Source organism: Lissotriton vulgaris, chromosome 5, assembly GCF_964263255.1.
Source record: "Lissotriton vulgaris chromosome 5, aLisVul1.2, whole genome shotgun sequence".
Taxonomy (NCBI): Eukaryota; Metazoa; Chordata; class Amphibia; order Caudata; family Salamandridae; genus Lissotriton; species Lissotriton vulgaris.
This window is the reverse complement of record NC_141693.1, coordinates 1,011,770,464-1,011,793,625: the sequence shown is the minus strand read 5'-3', so window position 1 is coordinate 1,011,793,625 and position 23,162 is coordinate 1,011,770,464. Positions and strand designations below refer to the sequence as shown.

General features: G+C 43.5%; 1 protein-coding gene across 1 annotated transcript in view; it reads right to left on the bottom strand.

Annotated features, from left to right (window-relative positions):
• The window catches only part of RRP12 (ribosomal RNA processing 12 homolog), a 438,408-nt gene that overhangs the window by 377,269 nt on the left and 37,977 nt on the right, over window positions 1–23,162 (bottom strand). The window contains exons 4-6 of the mRNA XM_086922631.1: window positions 9,495–9,571; window positions 8,141–8,246; window positions 5,216–5,332 (exon numbers count right to left, since the gene is read on the bottom strand). Of these exons, the coding sequence (XP_086778757.1) occupies window positions 5,216–5,332; window positions 8,141–8,246; window positions 9,495–9,571 (300 nt within the window). The remainder of the gene's footprint in view (window positions 1–5,215; window positions 5,333–8,140; window positions 8,247–9,494; window positions 9,572–23,162) is intronic.

Below are 23,162 nucleotides of genomic sequence, written 5' to 3'. Positions count from 1 at the left end.
GAACAAGGACTCTCCTAGTTCACTTTTATCTGGGGCACATTATTTTCAAGGAGAGAATCTAGATGTTCGAGATTCTTCTGGGCAAACACCTTTGTGATGATCACCTTGCCTCTAGTTCCCTGAACACCATCCCCTCCAAATGAAAACGGTCACACTCCACCCCACTATTGTAGTGTACACTTTTTCCAATATCTCTGAGAAAATTGGAGAGTTTGAATCAGTGGCCATCTTGGAAAAATGATTTTGGACCTTTCTCCCTTTCTGTCATGCACTCCTTCTCTATGATTCCTTTCCACACCCTCTTAGCCTGGTTTAGAGGTTACTAAATTGTTCAGCCTCCCATCTCCTCTTTGCACCTTGTAATGTATGGTGGTATATAAGGAATAGAGTGAATATCTGAGTTCCTTATTCTGTAAAATAAATGAATTCCAAATCTTCCATGTGTCCTCGTGCAGCCTCATTATCTTCCTCCCACCATCTTGGCCTACACCAGGCTTGAGCTGCCTCGGTATCGGGAAGGAGTGAGAGACCGTGGTAGCTGCATCAGTATTAATAGACGACCAGAGATGCTACGCAGGTTAAACAGGAAGAAGTGTGGTGTGAAAGAGGAAAATTGTTGCACATTACAGTCCTCCACAAATGAAAGGCGTATGGAATGTTTATCTCACATTCCTCACTGTGGGAGACAATGATGTAAACATAGGCTATCTTTTTAGCTTCAACATCTAATAACTTTTAAAAACGAGTGATAAGAATTGTCTCTCCTGCAACAGCAGTAAGCGCTGCATTACTAAGGACAAGCAGGTCCGGAGCTCTTTACAGCTGTCCCATGCCTCCCCAGGCCACCGTCCGTGTGTTAAAATGGGGCCCTGCCACACTTAAAAGCCACCTGAAGATTCACATAGGTTTTTTTAACACACCTTTAATAACTTGCATTTAAGAGACAGTTAACGCTGTTTTCTTCTACAGACTTTCATTAACTTATTTCCACTTCTGTCACGAAACCAGCGCCTAGAGGCTGCTGTCTTTAAAAGTGGATTAGTGGCTGTGAAACACGAGGGTGCTTGAAATACCTAGCTGCACCGGACGATGCAGCACATGCCCGTTTATACCACACTTTACCAGACACCTCTTGGTAGAAGCAGGGATGGCCAGCTTCGAAAGAAGACGCAACCCTGACGCCCGCGTCTTCAAATCGCATCAGTGTTTATACACTCTGTCACTGGTGTTGAACATTAAGACAATTGCTCATGAAGTTTCAGTAGTTACTTCATTTAAAGTGCAATAGAAGGAAGTACGAAATATCCGTAGTGTGAACGGTAAAACATTGAACCAGTCTTAAGATTCAAACAAGCATAAAAGAGCTCTCACAGGGCGGCGTGCAGTTCTCCCCCTGAAGTGAGATGTCAGCCCCGCCATCAGAGAGACCGATTAGAGGCGCGAGAGACAGTCCATGAAAAGTAGGCACTTGGGCAGAAAAAGGCAGGTGCCCAGAAACAGAACAGCAGAGAGAGAGAAAACGAGGTAACAAGAGTGGATGGCAACGAAAGCCGACTGACTGAAAAAACATAATGCTTACCGACTTATGTAGGAGACCGTTTAACGCCCCAAGTAAAAGATCCAGTCCGGATGGGCGGTCACAAAAGGAGACAGGGCTTTAGCAAGGAGGGACTAAGAAGCCTCATTATCAATCGGAAGCCAGCATTTACCATGGACGATGATGCCAGCCAATAAAAAATATGGGCAGGGTTTCCACTGCACTTCCACATCGGTCCCTACTACAATATGCCTCGCAAAGCGAGCAGCCCATGCGCTGCAATGCTAGGCTCAACCTAAAAAGTGAGCTTGGAATGCTTGAATTAATCTCAGTCAATGGAAATTACTTGCGACTGCATCACAGTCCATTGTTATTTTACGCACTATGCCACTTCAGTTAGGACCCAGCCATATGCAAGTCAGTGTCGACCCTGTCCGGGAACAGTTCAGCCCGAACTACCAGGCGAGGTCCTATTTAAAGCAGAAGACAAGCATCCAAGGATCGTTTTTGCCCTTATTAGGGCTCATCAGCTGGTATGTTCTGTTGTGAGGATTTGTATAGTGCACTTATCACCAGAGGGATATCCAGGTGCTGGAACAAATGAGTAGGCCAATTGGGCTCCTAGCTGAGTAGCCATAGCTGCAGGTTCTTGGGGAACTCAAGAAGGGATGGGGGAGGTCCTGATGTGGTATAGAAGGTCATTCCAAAGTCTGGCAGTGATTTAGGAGTAGTGCCCTCCTGATGTGCTCCTGCAGATGTGGGGTATTTCACAAGGTGGAGTGTGGCTGAGCACAGTTTTCTGGTGGGTTGGGGAAGTTGAGGTGGTAGCGTAAGTAGGCAGGTCTGACGTTGTGGAGGGCTTTGTATAGCTCAGTGATGATCCTAGAGGGTAATTTAAATAAATGTATAGCTTGGTGCCAATAGCCCTGTGTGCACAGGACCCACGTCAAAACATATTCGTCCCTCTTTAGACCTCATACTGAAGAACAGAAAACATTGATGAATGGAATTCTTGAATTCATCTCAGCCACTAGTAATTACACTGGGCCGCATCCAAGTCCATCGTTATTTTGCACATAAATGAAAACGTTAAATAAGTGTAGACAGACGGACAGACAGACAGATGGATGGATGGATATTAATTACAGAGTGGAAGTAGCCTCTCCGTCGTTTTAGTTAGGGTTACCAGAGATAGGAATTCCTGGTATTTTTTTACCATGAAATGACTTTGCACCCATTTGACAAATTTCACACCAAACATTCAGACCTACTGCTTTTTCTACATTGCTGGAGGATGGAAGATTTCACGGTGACTGGTTCAGAGGGAGCAAAGATAACAGGGGGATCCCAAAACACGCTTGGGCACTATTGCATTTTTCCATATACTTTGTGTTCAACGTAATGATATCTGTTGTTGCTGTACTTTGGCAAAGTTTTCACGATGTACCATAGTACATAGCAATGAAAAGGCATTATCTGATTGACTAATGACTGCCTTTACAAAAGTTAAACGTGGTCATGTTGCTTTTACATACACTTAGGCTGCGTTACCGCCCTTCGATATAGGTTTCCCCTACCTATTATCACTTTAATAAAGTGGTAATAGATAGGGAAAAATATTTATAAGTTTCTATATATACTTTAAAAAATTACGGAATACACAAGTACTTCCTAGGGAGTACTGCGGTACTTAAGATAACTTTTAAAAAGAGTATATAGGAGAATTCTCTTGTGGTTTCAATGTTGAAAGTGGGTTTTAAGTAAATCGAAGATCTCGTCTCAGTAAGGTTTGTGTGATCGGGCAGTAGAATACCATGTGGGCCAAACCTCCCTCATGAAGGTTGCAGTTCCAGGACTGTGCTCAGTTAATAATCATATATTTTGCTTGGGAAAGCTAAGGTGAGATCTTGTTTATAATAGGAATCCTATGTATATGTCTGCAAACAAAGCCAATATTTGTGGTATTTTGTTCCGTTTCTCATTTTAGTTGATTACAAGTGTGGGCCTTATGAGGATTTGGAAGACTGTTAACTATTTTAGGCCATGTATGTCAAGATTTAAGCAGTTGTCCTATCATAGAAGGTAGAGAGGGGCTAACAGGTTGTACTAGGTGTTTTGCGATCTGTATTTTCAGTTTCAAGAACTTATCTAAGCTGAACTGAGTTTGCAAAGTAGAAAAGGGCCATGGTAGATTGCCCTCATAGGTATCTTTTATCAGATTGATGCCCTTGTTTGACCAGTTTTGCCAATATGTTAGTTGACCATCAATTTTGAATTATACTATATGGAAGCCATGTTGGAGTTGCATAGTATGACCTGTGAATAACAATCGCAGGAGAGCTTTTTTGGTATTCTGAACAATGTACTTATAGGGCAGGAGTTGGGAGGTGTGCACTGTTAAGATTGCTGGGAGAGGGATGTTATTTAGGAGTGATTTCTCCACTTTCACCCATATCGGTTGGTATTCAAAGTTATCAGCAAACAATTTGAATCACTTTATACCGAGGTAGGCTGTTTGGTGATTTCTGAAGTTGGAAAGGCCTAATCCCCTCTGTGTTTGGCCAGTTAGGGGGTGATAAGATAATTGATAAATTCTAATGCTAAATATTTAATGCAGCCTGTTTGCCACGCCAACCCAGAGTTCCGATTATTTCTTTGTTGCCTTGGTTGTTAAGAAGTTTAACTTCAGTTTTATCTTTATTAAGCGTGTATCTGGATATCTCAAAAAATCTTTGTATCAAGCACGTTAAAGACGATATGGCAGAGCGAGAATTTTCGGAGGCCACCAGTATTCTCATCCACATATGCAGCTATTTTGATTGTGGTATTACCAAATATGATGCCTGGTATTCCTTGGTCTTCTCTCAAGTGCTGCAGAAAAGGTTCTATAGCTAATAAAATTAGAGCAGGGGAGAGGGGCAGCCTTGTCTGGTCTCAAGAATACAAATTCAAAAGTTACATTTCTACACTAAATTTGTAAAGTACACAACACCTTCAAATTACTATAATGTTGTTTATTCTTTAGATACAAACCAAACGTAACCTACACAAAAATTCTAAATTCTAAACTTATGCCTCTAATTCATCATTTACGCAACCCTTGAGATTATTTTAACTAGCGCACCTCCATACACAGTGTATTGAGTTTGGTAGCCACACTACATTAACAAGAACTCCCCACTCCAACAAGCACTGCATTCTCACAAATTATGTGATTTGCAATGTTATAAGTGTTACTGTAAATGTTATTATTTTAGATGATGTAACAAATAGTATATAAAAGGGTATAAATAGGACCCGGAGAAGGCGAGAGTAATGTAGTCGGGCTACTGAGTTCAATACACTGTGTATGGAGGTGTGCGAGTTAAACTAATTTGAAGGGGCTGCGTACATTTTCATTTAAAAGGTGTAAGTTTAGAATTTATAATTTTTGTTTAGTTTACATTTGGTTTGTATTTAAAAAAATAAATAAAGTTATAGTAATTTCAAGGTGCTGCGTAAATTATAAATTTACGGTGTAACCAAAAATGTACCATTTGAAATTTGTGTAATTTGTTTGGATTGTATTAAAAGAATAAATAAAGTGTTTAACTCTGTGGCTCTGGAATGGATCACTTGCTTCCACCTGTCTTCCACATAACAAACCGTTACAACTCACACACTTCAATTAACTTGTACCTTTGGCTTGGCATGCACTGTGAAGCTGAGTAATCCATGGTAAACCTGCAGAGTTGAAGGGTAACTCCAAACAGTTGGATCCTGTTTCCGCAACAATATCGCCAGACATGACAGGATCTGTAAACGAAGAAATAATTCTTAGGAAACAGAGCATAAAAGATACATACAAATAGGCAGAATTTGTTTCACACTGCACCACCTCTGCTGGTAAGGTCACGCTCACAGAGCAGAAAGTGATGCGGTACATGTACATCTCACTCTTGTTTTACCCAAGTTCCAACTCTCTGCAGTGCTTCTAGCAGGACCAAAATCCACTACCCAACTCAAAAACACATTACTGGAGCAGCAGCACTGTTTGAGAGAAATTGCCACTGTAGGTGCTGGAAATAAATACTTGCTTGAAACTTTCAATCAAAGAGATGGCATTTGCTGCTGTCTTCAACAGAAAGGACAGGCAAATGAAAAAAAGAGCACAGTGGGTGAATTAACATGAAAATAGCATAGCTACAGTGCACTATGAATTACTCCTTCGTCCAAAGTGAATTGTGACACCTAAATCTAACCCAACACACAATTGGTTTTAGTTATTTGTTTTGCCGGCTGTTGAAGCATTCTGCTAGAATCATTCCAATCCTCTTAAGTGCCGTACTACAGAGTAATACCTTCTGTCTACCTTCAATTTAATAATTACAAATTATTAGGCGGTAGTAGATTGTAAGTGCAAGGTGCCAGGAGAGAAAAAATATGATCAGCCTAATGTGTCCTATGGCATTTTTCTAAGCACCAGTGCAAGACATTTTTACCAATCGCCAGTTCAGCCGTGTCTCGTCTAGAGAGAAGCAGGTCTTCACAGCCTGTCTCCGCGAACTGATCCATCTTTGGTTGAAGGGTGCTTTCAGCATTTTTATTCTTTCATCCAGCAACACCTTACAGGTGCATAGCAGGTGCGGTAAATACTCAATGGCAATGCCACACAAGCAGATCTTTGGTGTGGATTCTCTCAGCCAGTGGGGAAGATCGGATGTACAAGGTAGGAGCCCCAGACTATATTTCAGAAATTGCTCTTTGATGAATCAAGGAAAGCCAAGGCTGAAGCATATCTGGGGTGATGATGCAATATAGGAGTTTAATGCCATCAGACATGAGCTTTAGCCGAGAATGCCGCCTTATCTTCCACTGAAGAGAGGAGTTTATTTATTTCTACACTGATTTTCTGAACACAGAGTGGCTGGTTGGGATTCTCCATTGCTCGGTCAACACCGTCCTAGCCAAGGATTCCTTGAGATATGCTCGGACGGGCGATGAGTCCTTCTGTTGGAGCTACTCACCTCGCAAGGGATGCTTTTGCAGACCAAACTCCAGCCTTATTTGCGCTGGTAACATGTACTTGGGTAGGCTGAAGACCATCCTGTATGCTTTCACTAGTGTGCTGCTAGGTTTTTGGCATCCCTGCCTCTTTGGAGCTCGCTGCCATGATATTGTTAGTAGGAGTTTGGTGTGCACTTCCCTGAGGAGAAGGGAGAATGGTGGCCTGTTGATTTTGATTTTAGACTCTTTCATGATACTGCTAGTACCAGGCCTTTCCTTTTTATGGTGTTTCTTTGTTGCACAAAGTTGCCAACTTTGTCAACTATCATTCCAATATATTTATAGACACTCTTTCGGATCTTAAAACACTGATGAGCATGGCATGCTTATTTTTTTGAAGTGCCAATAGCTCTCAAAATTACTTTGCCACTCTAAGACATGGAAAAGGCACAAGGGCCACCTTTATGAACTTTTGCAGTCACAATCTGTACAAGGATAAGACTGAGGACCTGCTATGGAGCTCATGCTACAGATTTATCTCCATCAACACCATTCCTCAACTGTTCATCTGTTTCAATGTACCACCTCCTGTGGCAAAAAACAAAACCCCTGGGACACAGAGGACAAGCTCATCTTTAAAGCACACATCATGAGGTTGAATGTTCAATTCTTTCCATTTGAGACAGATGCAACAATTCCTTCCATTCATAAACTAGTTTCACCATAAAGGAATTCCTGGAACAGAATGCAGTGTTTTGGGAGATGGAGGGGACACTACATAAACTACAGACTTGCTGCAATGGGTGAAGACATTAAACTACCAGCCCCCCTCCCAATTTCCCAAACCCTCCCCCAACCCACCGGACCACCCATATATTGAGTAAGGATATTTACAATTTATAGCTCATCCATTTTCCAGAACTATGAAGGATCCAAATCAAGATAGAAGAGTGGGGTCAGACAGTCCCAGAGCTTGCAGAGTTTGTGAACACATCCTACCCCTGTAATCTTTATTCAAATATTAAAGAACAGGACTCCATAATTTAGTAAGCAGGTGAGATTTATCAACTCTATTATTTGGATAAGTATGTTCTTGCCCATGGGCAATTTCATGTTTTTTTTGACTGCCAAAATAGTCCCCATACTTGTAGACCCATTTCTCTCCTTGATTCTATAGGGAAATAAGGAAACCTTAAGCAAGATATATACTTGCATCTGTATATAACCATTTCGTTAAGATCTTTGCTAGAACCCCTATAACAAACTCCAAATTATTCTATGGACGAAGAACTAGGTATTAAAAGTGTAATCCATCAAATGGCTCTTCATCCTTTTTTTTATACTGAATCAGCCAATGGTGCAAGCCTGGAGGCTCCTTGTAATGGCATGATGCAAACATATTTTTATCTAGATTAAGACCTGTAGGCCAACACAGGCTAATTCACATAAGGAACCTTCAATTCAATTTAGGCATACTGATTATCTGAAACAGTCAATAGCATAAGGTACATTCACACCATAGGATTTGGAACAAAGTTTATGAAACAGAGTTTACGACATGAGAAAGGTCAAGAAAAAAACAAGAATCATGCCACAATTGCACTACTCATTGTTTACCCAGCGGAGTGAAGACGTGCATCCAGTGCTTGCTTGGGAGGCCATGATGTTCATAAAGGCTTTCGAGGTATCTGAAAACTTTCTTATCAGCACGGGGCCTGGAACCCTGAAGAAAGCATGGAAATATAGAGTAGTAAACAAAGGGGATGCTACAAGGTAGAGAGAGGTTCGTTCTTGTATTCTAGATCTTGGTAGCTTTTTCTTTAGATTGTGGATACTTTACCCTAAAACAGTCAGCCATTACCATTGCAAAACAGTTTACTCTCATGTTGCAGCACCCTTAGGCCTTCTCAAATTAAAAACTGGGCGGTAAAATAAAAACCTTATTAACAATAGTGGAAACTGTCTTACAGCTATAATGCCATGAGACTGAGAACAGGTCTTCTCATTCATACCTTGCTAGCTCTTCGCATCTCTAAAACTCTCCTTTGTTAACTCAATAGAGACCAGCACATTGTTCCTAGAGTGTGGCAAAATTTCAGACCAAAAGGTCAGCCTTTGTAAACGGAGTGGTCCTGTTACTAGGAGTACAACAGTTACTCCAAAATTTAACATTTTCTTAACATATTTTGTACCTCAATTCAAAATCGAGAGGAAGATCACACACATTACACAAAAGAAAGAAACAGGATGATGGAAACTGTGCCAGTGAGCACAGTTCAGCCACACATTTTAAAGGACTGGTGTCCAGAAAACAGCATTTGTTAACAGTAGAAGAGGTAGTGCTTCATTGAGAACATTATATGAGTCTATGGAAAGGGCCAGACAGTGCCTTGCCTGACTGGGCATATATGCCTGCCACAATGGAGGTCACCTTTATAACTCTGCGTTTGCTAAGAGAGGAGATTACTAACCACTCAAAGCAAAGGCAGCAATCCTATATGGTAAAGGCAATCCACCCTCTTCCCATGTACAAAGCAGTACAAAACATGAAAATATATTGCTGCACTACTTCAATGGCACAGAACTTCAAAAGGAGAGAGAGAGGCAACATGAAGAAAATGTCTTAATAGTTCTGAAATAAAAAAATAAAAAAACACCTCCCAAGTAGCACCATATTCCTGTTAAACATTATACAGGCTTATGAAGACGAAAATGGTACTAACTAGTTCACCTGAGATGACGACAACCTAAGCTGATTTTTTAAACTTCCATGATTTAACATTGATTAATATATCAGCCACGTTGTACTCCAATTTTTATTCCGTAGTATTGCTCCCAAAATAACATTTTAACCTCATTTTACAATGCCTAGCAATTTTCTTCCAAAATGTTTCCTGACTGGAGTTAAAATAGTAACTAACACTAAATTCCTAGCACTAAACAAACTATTGAATAAATGCTAATGCCTCACCGTTTTAGGACAAGGTTGAGCAGGTATGCAACAGCAGCCAACGATTCAGATGACTCAACAGCCTCTAATGTGGTCATCTATTGGAAAACAAAATCTGTGCATTAGAAATAATACAATACACAATAAAGTATTCACCCTTTTATCTCTCAGAATTATCTCACAGGATCCCATAATCAGATCACAGAAAATGAAATGTTTATACTGTCCAAAATAATTTAAATAGCCCAACACTAAGTTCAACAGGTTCAGAAAATTAAAAACACCCTCCTCTAGCATGCAGCACACCAGCAACACGGGCATTCTAGACGTAATTTAGAAATCAAAAGTACATATTTCTCTGCAAAAGATGGGTTATACTTGTAAAAGCTTGGAGTGCTGCTTTTTTTTTTTAACACATCTGTGAATTAAGTTTCCCAAAAGGAGGGAGTCCCTGTAATGTTTCTGGAAAATTAGCTGCAGCCACGTGTCAACATTCAGTATAAGGTCATAGGTCTGCAGACAGCTCGGGTAAGACACTCTGGGGAAGTTAGGAGCATTATGCATAAACAGGTAAACTGGGTGATGAAGACAGTTGTTTGACTGCCTGTAATCTGAGCTCAGGTTGCTTTGTGGTAGATATGCCCTATTCTAAATTTTATGGGGTCTACCACCTAGTGATTGTATTGTAATTGCATTTATATAGCGGTTACTACCCCCGACGAGGCGCTTTTTCGGCGGGTAGCACGCTACTCCTTGACCCATAGAGGATTAGTGTTGAATTAGTATAGTGAAACATGCAAGTACATTTTAAGTGGTGGATAGGTTAGTCAGTTATTTGGATTTGGAATGATAGCAGAAGGATAGAGGAGGACAAGGGTTTGTATTTATTTATCGCTTGACGCACGTTATTCAAGAAGCCTATAAAGGATTAGTGGTGAATTAATATGGTGAAATATGAGGTAATTTCAGTGGTAGATATTAGTCTGTTACTTGGAGTGAGAAGGATAGCCGAGGGATTAAAGAGGAAGAAAGATTTGCATTCATATAGCACTTGTTACCCCTGATGGGTGTTGAAGCGCTTTTCTGTCGAGTAGCACGCCACTCCGGAACCCATAAAGGATTAGTGTTGAAAATTAGTATAGTATAAATATGAAGTAATTTGAGTAGTAGATATGTTATTCAGTTATTTGGGCAGTATATTAGTATAGTTGGATATGGAATTTGAGAAATGAACATGTTAGTCTGTTAATTTTGATTGAAAAGGATAGTGGAGGGGTAAAAGAGTCAAGGATTTTTTTTTCTTTTCGGTCTTAGCAGTAGGAAGAGGCTTTTGGATGAGTAAAAAGGAGTTGGAAGGGAAGAGTCAGAGGGAAGAGTTTAGAAAGGTTTATTTTAGGGGATCGGTGTAGTAAAAAGAGGGGTCGGATGATGCAAGGAGGGGTAGAGCAGGAGAGAGTCTAGAAAGGGTTATTTTGGCGATCATAGTAGTGGTATGAGGTTTTAGATAAATGAGAGAGTGGATGCAGAGGATATATTGATAGAGGTTTAAGGTAGTGCATTGGAAGGAGTAGTAGAAAGAAGTTTGAGATGAGTCAGTAGGTTGGGCTAGAAGATATATTGAACTAAGTATAGGCTGAGAAATAAGGTAGTGCATTGGAAATGCTAAATTAGAAGAATGTGATACATATGTAGATCCATAAGTACATTGAAAGAATATAGATACATAAAGGAGTAAGTATATTTAGATTAAATATATTGATAGAGGCACAGGATGAGAAATAGGGTAGTGCATTGGATATGCTTTTTCAGGAGACAAGTAACAGACACACAGATTCTGGCCCTAGTCCTGACCATTCTCGAACAGGCTCAAACAGGGAACTGCCCTTGTCCTCTCGTTCCTTAACAGGCTCAAACAGGGAACTGGCCTTGTCCTCTCTGCCCTTACCCTCGACGCCCGGGCTGAAACGCCCTAAGCCAGGCCTTTTCATAGCCCTAGTAATCAGGTGACCCTTTCTGCCAATGTGAACCCTAGCCCTAACACTATCCAATCACAACACTAGCCCTAAAATCTAGAACCAATAGAGACCAGGACCTTACAGCCAATCTTAGCCCTAGTCCAAGCATCGAATCAGTACAAAAACCCTGATCTCTACATCCAATAAAGGCCTTAGCCCTACCAGTAGTCCCAACACAAGTCCAATCAGCCAATGGTACAGGTAGCCCTAGTCCCTACTTCCAATAGAAAGCCTAACCATACTCTTAGTCCCACAACTAGTCCAACAACCAATCACACCAGAAGGCCTAAACAGCTACTTCCAATTAAAGGTCTAACCCTAGCCCTAGTCCCACCCTACTCCCAACAACCAATAACATAGGAAGCCCTAGTCCCTACTTCCAATAAAAATCCTAGCCCTAGTCCCAACCCTACAATGATTGAATCACAGACCCAGAAACCAATCAGATCACCCAAATACCCAACCAATGAGGACATTAACCCTAACCCAATAGAAGCACCAGATACAACTACCAGTGTACACATGTGCCAACCACTAGCAGACCATATAAGGTCCCAGCAACCTCAGACAAGGTTTGCTGGCCAGGGAGTTGGAAGCTGCTTCTCCTGTTCAGAATCTTCTAATCTTCTAGGAGACAGACAGGCTCAATCCACACTTTGGATTTCTGCAGGTAAAGGCTTAACTAACTCGAAATCTAACCATACTGTTTGAATAGAACTTTACCCCCCCTGCTGGCCAAAAAACGAAGTGCACAGGTCCCAGTAAATACAGTTTAAACAGACCGCTCACAGAAGCACCCTGGGGGGGGGGGGGGGTTGGGCTGGCCTCATTGGCTTGTGAACACAAAATGGTGGTGGGGGGGCACCTTTTTAACAAACAGGTCTTAGCACAGAGCAAAGAAGAAATTTGGAGGGAAAACAGATTTGTCACCGAGGAATGAGAGGGACAAACTACAGAGGTTGGACTGCAAATCCCACAATTCAACACGTTAAATGCAAGCAATCATGGGCAGGGAAAACCCACAAGTTTGAAACACAAAACAGGTGATAAAATATGCAATCACAGGCAGGTCAAAACTGCAATTTTAAACAGTAACAACAGAAAGCAAAGAAAGTAATCACAAAAAGGGAAAATCGTTTTTTAAACAACTTTTGTTTTGGGAAGAGACAGCACTAGTCTGTCTCCTCACCACTTCCTGGACTCTGCTCACTGCAATCTGGGGTACAGGTTTGCAGCCAACAAGTTATGTAGCGAGTCTCTTCTTCCTAAGAAACTCTAGACTGCCAGTTGCTCTGTCTTCCATGCTTTTTTAGTATAGTATAGTATAGAAGTAGACATTAAGTTGTTCTAGACAATTTAAAGGATATTTTAAGAACGCTAGAAATGTTGATTTTATTTTCTTTATAACGTGCCTTCTCGCTGTTTTTATAATAATCAGTGTAGTTGTTTTAGATATACTGAGAACCAGATTATGTTGTAGTGTTATCATTCATATGGCTACCAAAAGACAAAATATCTTTCTTTCTGGATAAAGTGTATTGCCTGTATTATTTTAACATTTTTACAGTGTTTACAGTGCACTGTATTTATAATTGTGGGGTCTTCAATTTAGATCTAGTGATTAAATATACCATTAGTTCTTCCAATACAATTTGCTTTCAGGGAGGAATGGTATTACTTTTAGACAGTCTTGATATTCTTAGCTGTGTGCTCTTTCAGATTTAAGTTGGTGTGGTGACTCAGAGTGGCTTGCCGTTTGGTAAATGTTGGGCTTCAAATCCATCCTGGTTCATGTTGTTGAGCCTGTTTTGAATTAGTTGTTCCATGTTCTTGGCAAATAGGAGGAATACTGTTTTTGTGCAGGTAAGCTTCAGTAGTTGGACATCAAGGAATGGATGTAGTTCAAGCAGTCTCTGAGGCAATGGATGTCTGGAGCTTAGGAGACCTTCAACTATTGTATTGTATTGTATTGTAATTGCATTTGTATAGCGGTTTCCACCCCTGACGAGGCGTCAGAGCACTTTTTCAGCAAGTAGCACGCTACTCCTGGACCCATAGAGAATTAGTGTTGAATGCAAGTACATTTTAAGTGGTGGATATGTTAGTCAGTTATTTGGATTCGGAAGGATGGCAGAAGGATAGAAGAGGGAAAAGGGTTTGTATTTATAGCCCTTGTTACTCCTGATGGGGTGTTGAAGCACGCTACTCTGAAACCCATAAAGAATTAGTGGTAAATTAGTATGGTGAAATATGAAAGTAATTTGAGTGTGGGATATGAGTCGGTTATTTGGAGTGAGAAGGATAGCGGAAGAATAGAAGGGGAAGAAAGGTTTGCATTTTATATAGCAGCTGTTACCCCTGGTGGGTGTTGAAGCACTTTTCTGGCAAGTGGCACGCTACTCTCGAACCCATAAAGGATTAGTGTTTAAAATTGGTATAGTGAAATATGAAGTAATTTGAGTGGTGGATATGTCAGTCAGTTATTTGGATTGAGAAGGGTTGGGGAGGGGTAGAAAAGGGAAAGGGTTGCATTTATATAGCGCTTGTAACCCTGATGGGGTGTTGAAGCGCAAAATAATGCTATGTCAGACACTGTAGTGCCTAACTTGGTACCCATCAATTAGTAAGCAATAGCCCAACTGATGGTCAACAATTGGGTATACTCAGCTAAAAATACCTTACAGTAATCCTGGGTCTACCGTAAGGTATTTTTAGCTGATCTAGATCCCTTTCTGTACAGTTTACTTTTTTTAGGAACTCCCTCTTACAGAAGTCGAGTCTGCCCTGGTAGTATCTTACCAGGGTGGGAAGAGGTTACCAAGGAAAAAGCATGCCACTATCAGTGAGTGAGGCTCCCTCATTAGATCTAATTGGCACTATAAGGTTGATAATACCTCATTGTTGACCATCAATAGAGCTGTTACTGACTAAAAATAGTTTGAGTGCCAAGTTAGGAACTAGAGCATCTGCCATCGCATAGTTTTGTAGTTGTTGTTTCGCTGGAGGATATGCAGTGGTGCACCTCCAACTCTCCCTTTGTGATATGCGTAGATAGAAAAAGAACCAATTAAGGACTTTTCGCATGAATCTCATTCGAAGCTTCAGGGTGTGGATGAGAGTGGAGTGGCGGTCTATTTTTGATCAATACGTCAAAGCTTTTGGAATGGTTTTCCTCAAGATAACAAAAGTTGATGTTTAATGAGTTTCTCTCCTCTTCCGCCTCCACTGCTGTCCCCCTACGCCGATGACAGAGCTCATTTTCTGCTTTAACGGTCCAGAGACTCAACTTGATGCATAGTGCCTATCAAAAGGTAAAAATGGAAGAACAAAAACGGACTCAAGATTGCTATTGAAGAGGCAGAAAACTTGGTAATCAACAGAAACATTCTTGCCTTGTCACCATCTACCTGGCCCATCTCTCTTGGATCCTTTACTAACTCTAAATCACTTTTGAAAATCCTAGAGTTCAAATTTAATATCAGTCAAAGATGATTTTATGTCCTTTTGGCTGAATAAAGTTTAACACTGGAAAAAAACCATACAAAGCAATGTTAAAATGCCCAACAGTATATATCTTTATGAATAATAACTTCGGTCAAAACAGCTAATATAATTTAAAATTCATCTGTTTAAAATAATATAATTTAAAATTCATCTGTTTAAAATATTACATTCATTTCCAAATAATTCCGGAATATAAAAAGGCAGTTTATATAATATGTACTGTTGTATAACAAAATTACCAGAAGCTCAGGATAACAGAAATTTTGGAAAGCTATTTTTTGCTACAATTGGCTAAAGACTACTACTGGAATGAGCTTTATTGAGGAATTACCAAGCACCAGCAACTTGGATTACAATCTATTAAGAATCAGGCTGTTAAGCCAGTAACCTTTGTGCCTCGGTCTTACTTCTTAATAATTAATAAACAATAGTTTTTCAGAAAGACCCTGCAATGCATCCTCCTCCACGTCCGATCACTCCACAACCACACCACCGAAATCTGGGACCTCCTAGACAGCACCACCCCGGATGTAGCATTCTTCACCAAAAGCTGAACCAACACAACCTCGGGACCGGACATCGCCATCGCCATTACCCAAGAATACAAGATTTCCCGGCAGGACCGCCCCACCCGCCCGGGAGGAGGAGGAATCGCCATAGTCCACAAATTCACCCTCCAGCTGAGCACACTCCCCAAAGAGCACAAAGACCTGATGGAACAGCTACATTTCAAGATAGAGGCCAACCCTACCACCACCCTCCAAGGAACTCTTATCTACCGACCCCCCGGACCTTTCATCAACTCCATCACCGACATAATCTCCCCGCAAGCCATCGCATCCACCAACTACACCCGGCTGGGAGACAACCTTCACAACATTGGACTCTGCCAGATCGTGACCGAACCCACGCACTCAGCAGCACACACCCTCGACCCCCTCTTCGCAACAGGAAAGTCCATCACTTTCAGCCACTCCCCCGAACTCCCGTGGACAGACCATCGATGCATCCACTTCACCTTCAGAACACCCACCATCCACAGACACCAGCACCTGCTCCCACGAAGAAACTGGACCTTAATCACAGACGACCAGCTCACCGCCTCACTCGGCAACTCCACCCCAACCACTGCGGAAGACGACGACCCCAACACCGCAGCACAAACTCTGCACAGATGGAAATCCGACAACGCCAGCACCATAGCCCCCCTCAAGAAGAAAGACAACACACACGCCAAGAAAGCTAGATGGTTTACCACCGAACTTCGAGAGTCCAGACGCACATGCCGCCGCCTCGAAAAGGCCTGGAGGAACTCCAAATCCACAGAAGCCCACAACAACTTCAGAGCCACCCACAACATCCACCACCAACTCATCAGAAATATTAGAAAAACAGCGATCGAAGACAGAATCTCCACACACATGCACAACAGCAAAGAACTCTTCAGCATCAACAAGGAGTTCGCCCAACCCACCAGCGAGTCTACTGACATTTCTCCCTCACAGGACCTCTGCAACAAACTCAGCACCTTCTTCCACCACAAAATTAAGAACATTTACGACAACTTTGACAAAGGTAACCAACACAATGAACTCTCACCAGCCACCCGACACCCTGAAGCCAACGATTAACAGCTAAACAGCCCTCACCACCGAAGTCTTACAGAAGCCGAAGTCAATCCACTCCGGGGCCCCCCTGTCATATGGATACTTCGTTACATATATTGCGTTAAGTTAGCATGAGTGCATTACATGTTTAAACAGCCTTTTTTCCTTCGGCTTCAGTTTTGCACACGACACATACTTGTTGTTGTCGCTTTCACCCTAGAAGCGGTGAGGTGGTTTATTTGAGAATAATATGTTATTTCTATGCTATCAGCTTTGCCTGGTACACTTGGTACAACTGTCTGCACACTGAGAGCTGCACACTCTAAAATTAACCTAACACAAGGTTGCTGGGAGGCCTGATCCTCGCACCACATTAGACATAACACAAATAATGTTGATGCCAACATTTTGGGCTCTACGCGGGTTTAAGATAGAGTTACACGGAATGAACGTAGACACTTGGTGCTGCGCATGAAGAGAGCTGGTAGCTGTTGATGTGATCTACTCCTACTGACATTTAGAGGTATGGGTTCGCCCTGCTAAAGCCCGAATGAGACCTTCTCAGATATAAAATAATATGCTAAAATAGGGTGCGCGAAATATAGGTGATATAGATTTCTATAGATTTTGCATTGTAACATGCTATCACCTTTTGCTTACTATGGATTAGTGACTATGCTGCTGACTCTGATTTTTATAATCTGCATTTTGGTATTATACAAGATACTGCGTTTGAGAACTTTGCATTGAATAATAAATATTTCAAACTTGCACTTGTGTTCTTTGACTCTCAGTTTTGGTTTGAAATGATTATATAACGAAAGAGTGTTCATGTGTTCCACGATTCCTGAGGTATTCTAAAGTTCATGTTCTGGTTTGTCTAAGACATGGATCATTCCATAATGAGCCATGAGACACTGTAGCTAGCTAGGTAAGGGGATTTCTGACACTGAGATGAGTTTTGGATCATCCTAACTCACTGAGGTTCTAGATCTCTATGCACAGTTCTGTGGGAGAACGGAAACCCTGCTACACCCCAAGGACCCCTGCCCCCACCACATCTTGAACAGAGCTGCCGACACCATCGTACCCATCCTTCACCACACCATCAACCGCTCCCAGGCAAAAGCCTCCTTCCACGACGACTGGAAACACCCAGAGATCAACCCCTCCTGAAGAAGCCCTCAGCGGATCCCACCAACCTCAAAAACTACAGACCTATCTCCCTGCTCCCGTTCCCAGAGAAGGTCATGGAGAAAGCCATCAACAGCCAACTCGCCACCTTCCTCAAAGAGCACAACATCCTTGACTCCTCCCAATCCGGCTTCAGAAAAAAACGCAGCACATAAACTGCCCTCTTTGCTGCAACAGACGACTTCCGCTCCCTCCTGGACAGAGGAGAAACAGTAGGCCTCATCCTCCTCGACCTCTCAGCGGACTTCAACACAGTCTCCCACTGCACCCTAACACGCAGACTCCACGAAGCAGGGATCCAGGACAAGGCCCTCGACTGGATCCACTCTTTCCTCTCCGGCAGAACGCAGCGGGTAAGACTCCCTACTTTCCTCTTGGACCCTGCATCAACCACTTGCGCAGTCCCCCAGGGGTCCTCCCTCAGCCCCAAGTTCTTCAATATCTACATGGCTCTGCTCACCCCCATCGTCAGAACCCACAGACTCAACATTGTTTCACACACAGACGACACCCAAGTCATCCTCTCCCTATCCAACAAACCCAAAGAAGCCAAACACAACTTTCAAAAAGGAATGGAACCTGTCGCCGAATGGATGAAAAGCAGCTGCCTACAACTCAACACAGACAAAACAGAAGTACTTATCATGGGCAGACACCCCGCCGCCTGGAACTACACCTGGTGGCCCCGTGCACTCGGAAGCACACTCACCCCCACGGACCACGTACGCAACCTTGAAATCATCCTGGACTCAGAGCTCAAAATGGACCACCAGATCAACTGTTGCATCCTCCTGCTTCCACACCCTCCGCCTCCTATGTAAGATCTTCAAATGGCTCCTCCTTGAGCACAGAAAGACAGTCACTCACGGCCTCATCACCAGCAGACTCAACTACGGCAACGCACTCTATGCCGGAGTAAACAAAACCTCACCCGCAAACTACATAACATCCAGAACGCCACCGCAAGACTGGTCCTCAAATTGCCAAGACACTGCCATATCTCCCACCACCTGCGCTCACTCCACTGGCTCCCCATCGAGGCTAGCATCACGTTCAAGATTCTCACCCACGCACACAAGCCCTCCACAACACCGGACCAGCATACCTAAACAGCCGACTCGAATTCCAGGCACCCCAAAAGAACCTACGATCAGCCCAGCTCTCCTACGCTGTGGTTCCCCCTTGCCAGAAAGACCAGATAGGGAGGCTGCACCTGCTCCTTCTTCGCGCCTACCGCTCCACCACAGACAGACAACATTACTCCCCATCTTCATGAGTAACCTCAAAACATGGCTCTTGGACAGACTCCCTCCTTGATGGACTGGAACATGCACCTCCCCTCCTAACCAGCACCTTGAGACCCTTATGGGGGAGTAGTCGCGCTTAACGAACACATGATTGTCCAAATCCTCTTGTACTCTGCAACCATTGAAGTACCAGAATCAAAACTAACCCCCTTTAAACATGCATGAGCTCGGGGCAGAGAAGACATAACCACAAATGGAGGCACCAGAGGACAGGAACTAGGAGCTTCCACCACTTCCTGAGAAACATCCTCAGACATTTTGTGAAAAAAGGCAGAAATAGAAGAAGGAGATCTGTAAAAATACTGCCGAGAGCTTCTGTTGCCACAGATGGATTTCTTTATTTTTTGATTCAGGATCGGAGGAATTATACACCCAGATCGCAGTCTCTTTAATGGCACAGTTTCCTTGTAAGCAAAAAATATGCACTGGTTAGTGGGTGCAGAACGCTTAAAAACAGTACTGCCCTGAAAGAGCACTGTAGTTACTATGTCCACTGCGCCCACTACATTAGGTCTCAATCTTCTGGCAGAAAGACGGGTTGTGGAACAAGGTGGACCAAGGCAGAACAAGGCAAGGTGCAGGACCTTCACAGGCTAGGGAGAGGGGGCCAGATCAGGAGCACACCGAACCAAGCAGCAAACCGCACCTACATGTAGCTGAGCCATTTCCGCGGGGGTCAGGCACACTTTTTCCATGATGGTTGGCAACAACCACACACTCATTCTCACACTCCCTTTAGCATAGGTACAGGTAGAACACAGCACAGTACCTTGTCTGCAGTAGTCCTAGATTGACAACTAAACGAGGCCTGGAGACTAAAACAGCAAAATGCCTGGGGCCCCCACCCGAATACCTCAACCTCGCTGTCCCAATGAGCAGAGATTTGCCATTTTATGTTGCAGTTTTAAGTTGAAATGGCATGATGGTGGCCAACAGGTCAACACTCTCCAGCCCGAAGATGCTTTTGGCAGTTTGTCGCAGTTAGGCGATTAGGCAAGCAAGTCGGCGTGCAATGAAGGCTCGGAACGTGAGCAATAAGCGAGTGACAAGCAGCAATTGGCAGCAGCAGTGGAATATAAAAGATTACAATGCTGCCTATACAGCCAGTAACCTGTTAACCTCGCTCACACCCTGCTCCTGGCCCACCGCCATCCAGCCCATAGGATCCAACCGCCGCATTAGGATGGAAAGGGGGTGGAGGGGGAGGGGGGGGGGAGAGAGACTGCCACGCCCAACAGGATGAAGTATCCAGTCACTGCGGCGGTCGGATTCCTATTCCCTACAATGGGGCAGTGCCTGCTCAGGAACAGTTGTAGGGATTAGGATGTCCCTTTCCACCGGCCCTTTCATAGCGGTTAACTCGCCATGAAAAGGCAGGTGGACAGTGACTTTCGGAGCCCAGAGTAGGGCCCTCGTCCCACCTGGCCCTCCAATATGGGCTCTTGTCCCCTAAACATCCCTGCACAAAGTGGCAGGCCCTGCATGGTGCCTGCCACACATTGCAGGGATGTTTAAAATGTGTATATTTTGTACTGTGGCGTGGGGTGCAGCTTGCAGTTCAAAGATTGTGATCGCCATGAAGACAGTCACATTGTAATGCGAAAAGAACAATTGATGGACAGAATGCAGAACAATGTCATACATTCACCCCAGTACAAAGATCTGGGCCTAAATCCATAGTATTTTTGCTCACCATGCCATTCCAGTTTAGACCCAGCCATATGCAAATCAGTCTTGACCCTGCGCCCAATGAGAACAGTCCAGCCCGAACAGCTAGGCCAGGTCCTCCCTGGACTGGAAACAAGCATCCTAGGACCATTTCGGGCTTTCAGCCCTCATCAGCCAGGATAGCTTGACTCCAGTGGCATGGAGAGCACGGGACTCACGTCTGAGCATTCCCGTCCCATTCGGGGTGACAAATGAAAAAAGAACAATTGATGGGCAGAATGCAGAAAAATGTCATACATTCTCCCCAATACAGAGATCTGGGCCTAAATCCATCGTTTTTTTACTCGCCATGCCATTCCAGTTTGGACCCAGTCATATGCAAATCAGTGCTTGCAATGTTCAACAATCCGTTCATCATCCCCTTTGGTTTTGCTTTGTTCGCCCTAAGTCGGCAGGGTATGCCCAGACGTGGGTCCTTTGCTCACTTTGCCACTGGATTCAAGCTAGCCTGGCTGATAATGGCTGATTAGCCAGAAACCGGTCCCAGGATGCTTGTTTCCGGTCCAGGGAAGACATGGCTTGGCAGTTCGGGCTGGACGGTTCCCATGAGGTACATGGTCAGACTGAACTGGGGTGGCAGAGTGAGCTAAAGAATGATGATGGATTAAACCCAGATCAGTTGACTTGGGGTGAGTGCTTGCAATGTTCAACACTCCATCCATCATCCCCTTTGGTTTTGCATTGGATTGCCGGCAGGCGGTCCTGCTTCCACCACGGTGCCATTCGGACAAAAGTCTGACCTGCATCGTAAAACAGGCCCCTAGTATCTTTGGGAAAACCTTGAGTGATCTACACAAATGAGTCCTTGTCGAATTCAGTATTTGGTGGCCTACGTTTCAGAAATGTGTAGCTCTCCTGGTTGAAACACAGATTTCACACCAGTTTGTCCCACAAACTTCAAGTAGATAGAAACCATTGAATAGGAAACGGACTACCACTTAAACAAGCATTTGCAATGCAAAAGGTCTTGCATTCACACGAGTTGGAGCAATTGGCATTGTAAAGAACAATGCCTTTCATTTATGTTTTGCTTTTTAATCCTTTCCATGCATGGGACGGCCCCCGACCGTTCGAAGTCACGGTGGGTGTGTGCGGACGGCTCCTGGCCATCCGAATCGCGCACAAGTGGAATTCGCCCGCACCGCGGAGGAATTCCATGCACATTCAAGGGTTTAAAAACATAAATTAAAGGCATTGTCATTTACAATGCAAAACGCTTAAACTTGTGTAAATGCGGGACCTATTGCATAATAAATGCTTGACATTTTGTGATTGTGGGTCATGACTGACAGGCGCCCTGCCCAGCAGGGTAGTGCAGCGCGAGGTGTGATGCATCTGCCTACTATCTTATCAGAAAAAAATGCAATCGGTCTTGAGTAGCGAGTGTAAAGTAAAGCGCCTAGAGGCACTCTCTGGTCGTTAGTCCTGCTTGAAGGGGTATAGGCGAAGAGCCTGTGCTCTTGGTGTTGCTCACTAAGATCCTGAACTGCTGCCCGTGTACTTTGAAGAAGGTTTAGTGATTTGCTACATTCATATAGCGCCTTCTACCAGACAGGTCTTCGTCTACCTTATGCACATATAACCCATTGCACCCTGGTCTTGGTTAAATCGTTTTTTTATTTATTTTTTTATAAAACATTCATGAAAAATTCCATGGGATGAACCATACATGCAGATTGAACTGAGTACAATGTGCTATTTATCACCATTAGGGGGGGGAACATGTTGACCTATATGATGCAGGAGGTATAGCGCTTCTAGGCACCCTGAATCCAACTTTAGCCACCCCTTCATTCTCCACCAATAAAGTAGTATCCTTGAGAAATTTCTAGTGATTGTTACTCTGATATTCAGAAACCCACACTATCACTTTACACCTCATATATGTTTAACATTTTACTACGAATCCCCGAATGTCTTTGCTTGTTGAATGAACCAGAGTCCTGGAAACATAAAAGCGGTACATGGCCACCCTATGCAAGGTGGGTATGTATTTTGGGTCAAAGGGGAGGTGCGAAGGCATAAGGCACGTAGCATCGGCTGACTGAGTGCTCCCCCTGACATCACTGTGGGCAGGGGCGGATTGGCAATGTGGGCATTCGGGCATCGGCCGAAGGGCCGGTGTCTCAGTGCCCTCTGTGGGCCGGGTTTTTCTCCCCTGTCCCAGTCCACAGAGAGTGGACTGGCACAGGGGAGAAAAAAACCTGCCCGCAGAGGGCACAGAGACAGGGAAATGAAAGCAGCCTCGCTGTGGGGCCCTACAGCAATCATCAGCTGTGGCCTCTCCTTCACCCCTGCCCTGCCAAGAAATCACGCTGAGGGTGGGGTGGGGAG